Raw genomic sequence first — 12,306 nt, forward strand, 5'->3', positions numbered from 1 at the left:
AAAAAAAAAAAAACAATATTTGCAATGAAGAAATCATTGCTCTTGGAAAATTCTATCATGTGATCTCTCCAGCATCTTCTCTATCACCAACACCATACTTTCCAACTACTGATCCTTCATCTTTCTTTCCAAACTTTGCATTCCAATTGACAGTAATTATCAATACATCTTGAGTGCATGTTTGATCAGTTTCAGAATTCTACAATATTATCATCACTGGCTTTAGTGTTTGGTGTATAAATCTTAATAATATTGGTAAAAGCTGGTCTTCTTTGTAGGCATATGGATAATATCCTATTATAGACAGTGTTGTTTTTGAGAAATATCTTGATATGTTCTTTTTGACAATCAATGTGATGCCATTCCTCTTCAATTTCTCATTTCTTGCATAGTAAACCACGTGATTGTCAGTTTCAAAATGGTCAGTACAGTCTATTTGAGCTCACTAGTGCCTAGGAAATCAATGTTTATATGTTCCATTGTATTTTTTTTACCATTTCCAGTTTTCCTAGATTCATACTTCATATATTCCATGATCTGATTATTAATAGATGTTTACAGCTCTCTCACTTCATTTTGAGTTTAGCACCATCATCAAATGAAGGTCTCAAAGGCTTTAATCTAGTCTCATCATCACAGTCAGCTGTGCTTTGAGGCGGCAGCCCTTTCCTACTGTATCCTGAGTGCCTTCAAACCTGAGGGGCTCATATTCAGGAACTATATCTGACAGTATTCTAGCATAATTCATCAGGCTTCAATGTTCAATGTTCTGGTGTTGACTGGGTTCCACTACTATTCATACGGTTTTCAGTGACTAAATATTCAGAAGTACTCCATTTCTCCTTCCTAGTCTGTCTGCATCTGGAATCACAGCTGAAACATGCCCACCATAGGTGACCCTTCAAGTATTTAAAATACCCATGACATAACTTCCAGAATCATAGCATCACATAAGCCACCACAGTATGGCAAACTGACACACAAGTGGTGGGTAGAGATCGTTAGGATTAAAGAATTGGTACCTTTGAAAAAGAGGTGTAATGACTGAGAAAAATGACTTTTTCTTTTATGTGATTTTGTTTTTAAACCAAAGACATAATTGTGCAAAGGAACAGAAGTTGATCTGCTAAAGCCAACATCAGAAGGCTTTAGCCTGAAAAACCTGCTGGAAACGGAGTACAGTGAATAAGGAAGAAGAGACACAGGTCAGGATCTAGGGAAGAAGTGTTGAACTTCAGAGAATTGGGTCACATCTTAGGAAACTCCCAGATTCAGAGGAGGTGGTGGTGGTGATAATGTGCCATGGAGTTGGTTCCGACTCACAGTGACCCTGTATAGGGTTTCCGAGACTGTAAATCTTTACACGACCAGAAAGCCTCATCTTTTTCCCATGGAACAGCTGGTAGTTTCAAACTGCTGACCTTGCGGTTCACAGCCCGATTCATAACCTTTATGCTACCAGAAATTCAGAGGGTAATCATAGAAAAAGAAGGAAGAGAAGGAGACCAGGAAGGACTTAAAATATGAGAGTTTAGAGTAAAGACATGAGGAAGCTGATACATCAAGGGATTAAATCTCACTGCATCTTATTCAGCAGTGGAGAGAACTGGAACTTGGCTACATACCTCAGGTCCATCTATCTGCATGGGACTTGCTGACAGCGCTCATACAACATAAGATAAGGTTCCATAGGAAATGTGCAGTGGTAGAGTAATGGTCCCCTAAAGATTCTCATACACTAATCCCTGGAGCCTGTTAAAATGTTGCCTTGTGTAGAAAATCGGCTTTCAAATGTGTGTAAGGTCAATGGTCTGGAGATTGGAGAATTCATCTGGATTGCCAAGGTAAGCCTGGGATCTAATAACACGAGTCCTTTAAGCAGAGAACTTTTTATGTCTGTGATTGCCTAGAGCTGTAACAGTGAAGGAAGCATCAGGGATGACATGCTGCTGACTTGGGAGACTCAGGAAAGACCTTGAACCAAGGAATGCAGGAGGCGTCTTTGTTGTCTTTGTTGTTGTTTTGAATGGCATCAAGTTGGTTTGGACTCACAGTGAGTCTGTATAAAGTTTCCAAGGAGCAACTGATAAATTTGAATCACTGGCCTTGTGGTTCAAACTGACCTTGCAGTCTAGTGCTTTAGCCCAAGTGCTACACCCTGTTCCTAGGGGGTAGAAAAGCCAAGGAAACAGATTTTCCCTTGAGCCTCCTCCAAAAGGAGCAGAGAAAGCTCTGCCGACACCTTGATTTTAGTACAATGAGACCTATGTCACAATTTAATCTTAATAACTATAAAATCATAAATCTGTACGGTTTCAGCCAATAGATTTATGATGATTTGTTATGGTAGCTACAAGGAGCAAACATACAATGTAAGCATGTATTTTCCAACATGAACATTCCTCAACAGAGAATCAAAGACACCAAATTCCCTTGATTGTTTCCTGATCCCTGCTAAACTTCCCACACATATGTCAGGACACACAGCCTCTCAGATATACAGAGAAAGAGTACAAGTCCGGGTACTGTATGGAAACATCAGCTGTGCTGTAGAGACTCACTGAGACACAGCCAAGGGAGGAAGTTTCTGTGCCCGGATGAAACTCTGTGCGTGGTAAGCTATTACGTTGCTGACAGCAATAAACTGCCACATCTTCAGCTTGGAGACTGTTGATGCTGAGAGTGAACTTTGTCCCACACCCACTGCCATGGAACCAGTTGGAGACCCCAGAAGCCAGGAAGGATACCCAATAGTTGAGAAGCTTGGGAGCCTGTCCTGGTTTCTGCTGGTACCAGTCTATGTTTGTGCCCACACTCTGACTGCATTTGTAGTTGATGATGACCATTTCTCCTGGAGACCCAGACAGGAAGGCTGGAAACTGGGTCATCACAATGACCCCAGTGGTCACTGAAATCATAGTGGACAATTACCATGGATTAGTGCACTAAGTCAAGATATGATAAAACATGTTTTCTAAAACTACTTTTCTTACAGTGTTAGATGTCTAACTGAGTCTGTTTAGGCAATAACCATGATTTCACTGTGTATCTAAAGTCATTTTCCTCCTCTACACAGATAGTCATTGAGTTGCATAGAAGTGATTGTCGATCTCTCACCTGAGACCCAGAACAGCATCACCATAAGAAGCTGGGTCTGTGCCTTCATCATTCCACAACTTCTCCTTCTGATGTAACTCAGATCACACCGAGGGAAGGCAGCCCATTTTAAAGGTCTGAGTAGCTGCTAAGACCCACAGGGGCCTATGTGAAGTAGGCAATGGTTATGAAAGCAAATCTCATGGGCAGTGTAGTTTTCAAATACGTAAGGTAATAAAGAGTCAAAAATATCCTCCTCACATGAGCATTAAGATCATTGTATTGAATGAAGCAAGTCATTCACAAAAGGACAAATATCATACTATCTGCAACTCATAAAAACCAGGCAAATATATATGGAACCACAGCTTATTAGTGATTACTAAGGCTGAGAGAGGGGGAGGAAAGGGGGCTCTGAGTTTCTATTCATGCTGGTGGAATCATCTGGAACAGGAGAACGGTAGTGGTGGGACAACATTACAAACATGATCAATGTCAACAAGTTATATGAGAGGGCTTCAGAAAGTTCATAGAAAAATGGAATTCACAGATAATGGCATTGTCTTATATATGCAAAAATTATTGAATTAGCAAATGTTTGGGATTGTGTGTGTGTGTATATATATATATATATATATTATAGGAGTCCTGGTGTGGCACTGGGAGTTAATGTGTCAGACTACAAAGCCTTTTGAACTGCAAGGTTGGCACTTCAAGCTCACCAGCTGCTCCTTGGAAATGCTATACAGGGTTGCTATGGGTCGGAATCAACTCAACAGCACTCAACAACAACAGGTATATACTTGTTGTTGTTGTTGTTATGTACCGTGGAGTCGATTCTGACTCATAGTGACCCTGCACAGGGATTCCGAGGCTGTAAATCTTTACGGGAGCAAACCACCTCATCTTTCTCCCATGAAACCACTAGTAGTTTCAAAATGCTGACCTTGAGGTTGGCAGCCCGACTCATAACCACTATGCTACCAGAGTTCATTATGTATCTACTACAATAAGAAAAATATAAATAAATAATTATCACAATAGAGAAAATGTGCCTGCAGGCTGTGATAGATACAGAGTCTAACTTAGAATTTCTGATTTCAATAACAGTGAGAAACAACTTACAATATAAAATATATTGTTGAACTAACATTCTCTTGTGTAAGCTACTTGTTGTGAAGTGCCATTGAGGCAGTTCTAACCTTTACAGGGTTTCCGAGGAGTAAATGGTGAGCTTGAACCACCGAATTGCAGTTCAAATGGCTGTGCAGTCTGATGCATTAACCCACAGTGCCACACCAGGATTCCGTGTAAGCTACTACCAACAAGATAAATAAAAAGAAAGCTTCATTAGGAAGTTGTGACTACAGAGAGATCCCTACCTAGATTCAAACCACATACCTGCATGGTCTAAGTGGACCTTGGAACTTTCCAACCTTGAATTGGATTTAGCAGGACCAGCTTACTACTAGAGCCACCAAGCACCTGAAACACAAAAGTTAAACTTTTCTTAAGGAGAACATCCATTCTAAGTATACAGACTCTCCATAAATAATATTGAAAGGTCAGAATAGCAAACATGAGAATATATCTAGGAACACGGAAACTAGTAGGTGAGATTACACTCATTAAAAAGAACCAAACTGCATTTCTAGAAAATAGATATGTAACGTCATACAACGTAATGTGCATCAAGTCAGTTCTGATGCATAGAAACCCTACATAGGGTTTCCAAGGTGCAGCTGGTGCAGCAAACCTAGCTGTTCAAACCGACCTTATGGTCCACTATTTATCCTACAGCATCAGACCAGGACTCCAGAAAATAGATCTGGAAAACCAAAAACACAAGCCTTTACAGTGCTAGATAATAAAGCAGAAAGCAATTCAGGATGCTATATAGAGAGACAAAGATGAAAAGCACAGGCACAGAGGATATAGGGAAAAACAACATGACACCTAGTCTGGAGAGGAAAAAGAGTTAGTGGACAAATGCAATATTTGAATAGCCAACACTTTTAAAAGACACAGATTTATACATTCTGGGGCCAAATTCCATTCTATGTAATGATTTCATAAATACAAACTTAAGCAAATGGCACAAAGTGAAAGACAAAGACAAAGATTAGAAGTAGACAGAGAAATAACACAGATAACCTGCATGAGATCAACATTTATACAAAGAGCTGACTCCCACAGCAGTAACAATGAAAGCATAGGACAATACAGGGATATCTTGAAAGTACTATAAGATAATACCTACATACCAAATACTGTACACATAAAAGTTCACCCTAGTATTGAGGCACTAAAAGGACATTTTTTAACAAAATAGAACTGCAACTCTTTTTACATGGTTATGCCAATGGCATTAATTATATCCATGTTGTTCAATCATTGTACCTATCCATTTCCAAAAATTTTTTCATCACCCTTAACAGAAAGCCATATGAACAAACAATTAATTTTGCTTAGATCCACAATCAACAATCATGACACCAGCAGTCAAGAAATCTATGCCATATTACATTAGACAAATCTGCTACATAAGACCTCTCTAAAGGGTTCAAGAGCAAACTTATGAGTTTGAAGATTAAGAAGTATGCCTGACCCAAACCATGGTATTTTCAATCGCCACATATGGAAGACCAAGGAAGAATTGATGCATTTGAGTTATGGTATTGGGGAATAATATTGAAAGTACCATGACGCCAGAAGAAATAAACCTATCTGTGTTGTAACAAGTACAGCTGGAATGTTCCTTAAAAGACAGGCTGGTGAGACTTGGTTTCTCAAACATCAGAAATGTTATTAGGCGAGATCTTTACCTTGAGAAACACATCGTGCATGTTAAAGTGGAGGGTACTGAAACAGAGGAAGACTCTCAAGGACATTGATTGGGACACTGGCAACAGTAATGGTCTCATGTGTAACAACAATGGTAAGGATGGCACAGGATAGAGCGGAGTTTTATTTTGTTGTGTATAGGGTCTCTAAGAGCTGTAACTGACTCAGAGGAACTTAACAACAACAACATTATACATGAAGTTTCTGTACGTCCCTGACTTTTTTTTTTTTTAAGTGTTGACTGAGCACTTATTTATTGTTTCATTTTGCTCTCCTTCAGTGTGTTATAAATTTATAATTCTTTAGTGATTCTTCAACAAATTTATAACACACATATGAATCCTATCAATGTCTAAAATTAACCAAAACATACAGTGTACTCATTACTAAAATAGAGACCTTGTTTTTGTTGTTACGTGCCATCTAGTCAATTGTAACTCATAGCAACTCTGTATAGGATGTCCAAGGAGTGATTGGTGAGTTTGAACTGCCAACCTTGTGATTCAAAATTACCTTGCTGTCCAGTGCATTATCCTACAGTGCTACACCAGGACTCAAATAATAATTGTTGTTGTTGTTAAGTTCTTCAACTCTTGCAACTCCTTTATAGAGTCCAGTGATACTGATCTCATGGTTCAACATGTTTGGAATGAACTCAACAGCTATTACATATATTGATATAAAGCGTCTGACTTCCAGAACTATAACAGATAAATTTTTATTGGATTAGATACCACATTTATGCTGATTCATTATAGCAATCAAAGGAAACTAATACAGCGATTAAAAAAAAAATTGAGATGTTCCACTTGTGAAGAAAAAGTTAAAAAAAATCATAATAATAGTAATAGCCAAGATTATATGTACACAAATACCATTCAAACCATTTAGTTTTATTGACTCATCTAGCTTTCCAACAACTCTACAAAATAGCTAGTACCATTATATTCACTCTACGTACAAGGAAATATTGTCACTGAGTATTTTAGTAACTTACTCAAGGTCACATGGCAAGGAAGGGACAAAGCTTTAATTAAAAATGATACCTGATGAATCAAGACGATGAGAAATATGTTCACATTTACAGATAATAAGGAGACCTACTGTGGTGCTGTAAAATAATCATCAGACTGCTAACCACAAAATTGGCAGATCAAGGCTACCAGCTGCTCCTTTGAAACCCTATACAGGATCTCTAAGAATTAGCACTGACTCAACAGCATTTAACAAACACAAGGATGAGATAATTGGAGCATGGCCTTTATAAGAGAAGTACAGCTGAGAGAAATGACCTTCCTTTCTTTAATTTTACTTTGTTTTAACATCAAAAGATAACACAGGACAGACCTAAGGAAAATAGTGTCCAGAAGAAAGGGACAGAGGGAAACAGACTACAATGTTGGTGGCTCTGATTCTGATTACGGCATAATAGGATTGAAAGAGTAAGGAAAGAAATGGGAATAAGTTAAAAGAAGAAAGTTTAGAGGGCTACAGCAGAGAGTGAAGCACCCAGCTGATAAAAAATGAGGGGAGATGCACAAGAACACCCAAACTATTTGACCTAGCTTTGATGAATTGATAATCAGAACTCAACTAGAGGAAGATTTAAAAAAAAAGAAAGAAAGAAAGAAGGAAGGAAGGAAGGAAGAGCAAAACAATTTTTGATAAAGGAAACAAGGGTAATATGCTACAATTTTATGAACTTGACCTATACTCATGGAGGTGGTGGTGATGGTTATGTGCCATGGAGTTTGTTCTGACTCATAGTGACTCTGTACAGGGATTCCAAGGCTTTAAATCTTTACAGAAGCAGAAAGATTTATATGGAACAGCTGGTAATTTCGAACTGCTGACCCGGAGGTTAGCAGCCCGATTCATAAGCACTATAGTACCAAAGTTCCTTATTAATGGAGGTAGTAACTCTAAATACCAACAGAGAGGGAAGGAGTCTTCACATCAAGTATCAGTCCTATCCCCTCTGACCACAGGGATAGGCAACTTAGACATTGACTACCTAAGATGAGGAGGGTGTGATAAAGACACGAAGTGACTAGCTTACCAGGTTTCAAGATGGAGTATAGTTTAAGAGTGTGGGGGTAGGGAGTGAGGAAGAAAGAGTCCTCACTGAATAGTTTTCATCTTGTCTAGACAGATCTGGTTAAAAGAGATGGGGATAAGATGCTTATGATTCAATAGTGAGTAAATGTTACGAGTAATTGCGACTGTCACAATGGCAAATACAGAAGTTTTGTAATAAAAACGAAAGACTAGTTAATCTTACATCCAGGAACACAGGACCCTGGGACCAACAAGGGAGAAGAGCTCAAGCAGAATGAGAGACCTTATGCAGAGAAGCAGCAATACCAGAGATGGAGGCAGAGATGGGGACAAGGAGAGAGGGAGCAGGTAAGGACTCTACATTCATGGAAAGAGAGGGACTAAGAGCTGGTGGTCAGGTGGCAGACTTGCAGAATGTACCTTTTGGTAGTGTGAATTATTATATATGCCTGAGAGGTTTTTTTAAAAAAAGGGAGAGAGATAAGTTGAATAGAGAGAAGTACTGTTAACTGATGGTACATTACATTGTAATGAAGCAAGGTATATGATTTGTTGAATGTGAAACTGATGATGTGCCCTATAAACTTTCACTCAATTCACAAGAAAAACTTTAAAAATAAAAAAAGAAGAAGAAGAAAGTTTAGTCAAGAAAACAAAGGAAGTGGTAGTTGATCCATGAAGGTATCAATCTCACTGGATCCTCTCCAGCAGTGAGCAGACCAGTAATCCTTGGTTACATCCCTCAAGTACATCTCTGTATGGGGCATACGGTCAGTGTTCTGATATTGCAGGAAAAGTGTCCATGGGATATTTTATTGTACAAAATAAGAGTCCCCAAAGAAGACTACATCAAGTCCTGGAAATCTACCAATATGTTGCCTTGTATGAAAAAAGACACTTTGAACATATGATTAAGAGCAGAGACCTTGCAATGAGGTTATTACCCAAGATTCCCTAGCTGAGCCCAATCTTAGAAGCATTCATCCTTACAAGCAGAGAACTCTTCTAGTCTGTGCTCTTGGGGAGATGTGACAGCTGATGAAGAGGCCATCTTGCTGCCTTTGAAAATGGAGGAAGGGGGTCATGAGCCACAGAATCAAGGAGGTATCAAGGAGCTGGAATCCACAAGGTAATGGCTTCTAGTCTAGATCCCTCAAAAGGAATGCAGCCTTACTGAAACCTTGACACGTTAGCCCAGTCAGATTATTTTAGACTTCTGCCCTGCAGAACTGTAAAGTAAAAAATGTTGTTTTGAGCCACTAAAATTTTTTTTTGAATTGTCACAGTAGCATTAGAAAACTAATACAACATATTGTAATACATTTTTCCTGTAGGGACCTTCCACCAGGAATCAAAGAAACACAGTCCCTTAAACATCTCCTGAGTCCTACAAACCATCCCACATATAAATCAGAAGCACACTAGATGGAGGGAGAGTGCAAGCTCCTGTCCTGTGGGGAGGAAGCAGCTGCTGCTATAGAGACTTGCTGACACAGCCTGGGGAGGAGGTTTATGTTAAGGGCTGAAGCAGTGTGGGTGGTGTATTAAGACCCTGCTGACAGTAATAATGGGCCACATCTTCAGCCTGGACCCTGCTGACAATGAGGGTGAAATCTGTCCCAGACCCACTGCCAATGAACCGGTCAGGGACCCCAGGTGCCCGGGTAGATGCCCAGGAGATGAGAAGCTTCAGAGCTTGTCCTGCTTTCTGCTGATACCAAGCTAAGCGCTGATAGTCACTGCTGCCAGTAAGACTCTGGCTGGACTTGCAGTTGATGGTGACAGTTTCTCCTAGAAACACAGCCCGGGAGGCTGGAGACTGGGTCATTATGATGTCCCCACAGGCACCTGCAATCAGAGGGCACAATTACCATGCATACATACATGATGTCAACACATTTAACAACATGTCATTTACATGACACACAGGACTGTGATGAGGATGAGCATTTGGTATTTCACACTCCATCTAAAATCATTTTTTCCTAATCTACAAACATATTAGTCTAGTGCTGTTTGTTCCCTCACCTGATGCCCAGAGCAGCAACACCATGAGGAACTGGGGCTGTGCCATCATCGTGGTGCAGGTGCCCTGACTGATGAGCTCAGTTCTCACTGACGGGAGGAAAGGTCATATTTGTAAAGCTCTGAGCAGCCACTGAGACCAAGAGGATCTATGCAAAACAGACAGGATTATACAAGCAAATCGCATGACAATGAGTTGTGGAGACAAAAATAGTATCATAAAATCATGACAATTTGACTAAGAAAGATGAGGAACTCAATTTAGAAAATAAAATTCCCAGTAAGAGTCCAGATTTTGAAATATAACTCTTCAAAATCCACAGCATTCTCTTACACAATCCACAATCAAAAAACTATTCTAAACAAGAGGCTCTAATTTACATTGCAAAAAGGTTATATATGTATATTGCTTTCTATATAAGTAAATATATGAGTGGGCTTCATAGATGTAAAAGGGTATTAAAATAAAATAGACATTTTCTACAAACTGTTCCAAGCCCTTTTCATATATTTTTGTATTAAAATATGTCAACTTATAAACATTCAAGACATGAAAAGACAGATAGTAGGAATTTGGGGTTTCCTGTGACCAAGAAACATTTTAATAATGAAGGTCACTTTACTGAAAATCACTCGTTTCTATTGTTGTATACCATCAAGTAGATTCCAACTCTGTAGGACCCTGTGTACAACAGAACAAAACATTGCCTGAGCCTACAGCATCCTCACAGCTGTGACCATGTTTGACTCATTGTGACAGCCACTGTGCCTGTCCTTCTTACTGAGTGTCTTCCTCCTTTTCACTGACCCTCTGTTTGACCAAACACAATGTCCTATTTCAGGGACAGCTCCCTCCTGACCACATGGCCAAAGTTATGTCATCACTTCCAAGGGGCATTCTCACTGAACTTCTTCCAAAACTGATTTCTTCATTCTTTTGGAAGTTCATGGAATACTGGATATTCATTAACAACACCATACACATTTCAAAGGCATCAGTCTGTCTGTCTTGCTTATTCATTGTTAAGCTTTTGCATGCATATAAAGTTACTCAAAATATCATGCTTTGAGAGAGGCACACCTTTTCCTCAAATTTACGTCTTTGCTTTTCAACAGTTCATACAGTTCTTTTACAGATGATATGCTCAAAGAAGTAAGCAGTTTGATTTCTATTGTTTGTGGATCCAAGTAAAACTAGGATTCTGCAAATATGTGAACTTGGGATCCAGAGACATGAAGAGACAAGCAAAATAAAAGTGGAAGCCAGCGCCCATTCAGGTGGGACATTTGAGGGGAATTATCTTGCATGAACTTATGACACCTATAATCTCCACCACCAAGAAAAAAACAAACCAGATCTTAACTGAACTTTCTCCTCACCTCAACTTCTGGGAACTGAAAGGTTATCATCCTACATTTTTTGTAGAAATAAAGAGGGAAAAAGAACAGAAAAGACAGAGTATTCATTTAAAAATTTGCCTGAACCCTGTGATATTAGAAAATCATGGTGGTTAAAGAAATCTCCCCAACATTCATGTTCAGAAAACCTGTTTGCTACATATTTCCTTTGTAACTTAGATAAGACTTAGAGATGTCCACTTTTACTTATGACAAGGCCAGATATGCACCCTACAGTTTCCTTTCTTTGCCTCATAAAGGAGAAGGAAATTGCTTATCTCCGATTATCAATCAGAATCAAGTTCTAGATAACAAAATTGGTTAAGTTTGCCTCCTTCACAAATTCCTAAATTTGGCCACTCTCAGCCCCCCACTTTAAGGAACATTTGCAGAGATTCAATATCAAAGTGATCTTCAATATCAATTACTATTGAACAGAAAGAAAATAAAAATCCTCCCAGCTGGTTCTATAAGTAACATTATGATATATTTCAATAAAACTTAAAATTGTCAAGATTTCATTCTACTTGGATAAATAATCAATGTCTATACAAGGAAATAACATGTCATTGCATTAGAAAATCTGCAGTAAAAGTCTTCTTTAAATTTCTAAAAAGCAAAGATGTCACAATATGTTTAGGATGAGCCTGACCAAAGCCGTGGTCTCTTCAGTTTCCTCAGACACATGTGAAAGCAAGATGATGAAAATGATGCCAGAAGAAGAATTAATGCATTAGAATTGTGATGTGGACAAGAATGCTGAAGGTACCAGGTCTTCCAGAAGAACAAATAAATCATTCTCAGAGGATGTACAGTCAGGATGCCTTTTTGAAACAAGGATAGAAAGACTTCATCGTGTTTGCTTTGTGTACATCATAAGGAAGA

The 12,306-nt window shown here is 38.9% G+C and overlaps 2 gene segments (V, D, J or C); both read right to left on the reverse strand.

Moving 5' to 3' along the window:
* The window catches only part of LOC102825967, a 7,708-nt gene extending 4,790 nt beyond the window's left edge, over positions 1-2,918 (reverse strand). Inside the window, 1 exon segment of the V gene segment in view lies at positions 2,562-2,918. Coding sequence covers positions 2,562-2,918 — 357 coding nt within the window.
* A 6,590-nt stretch (positions 2,919-9,508) lies between these two features.
* LOC102826348 lies at positions 9,509-10,075 on the reverse strand. The segment is given in 2 exon segments: positions 9,509-9,846; positions 10,027-10,075. Coding segments are annotated over 2 exon segments (387 nt in total).
* Positions 10,076-12,306: the final 2,231 nt, after the last annotated feature.

Source organism: Chrysochloris asiatica, unplaced genomic scaffold, assembly GCF_000296735.1.
Source record: "Chrysochloris asiatica unplaced genomic scaffold, ChrAsi1.0 scaffold00341, whole genome shotgun sequence".
NCBI classification, from domain to species: Eukaryota; Metazoa; Chordata; class Mammalia; order Afrosoricida; family Chrysochloridae; genus Chrysochloris; species Chrysochloris asiatica.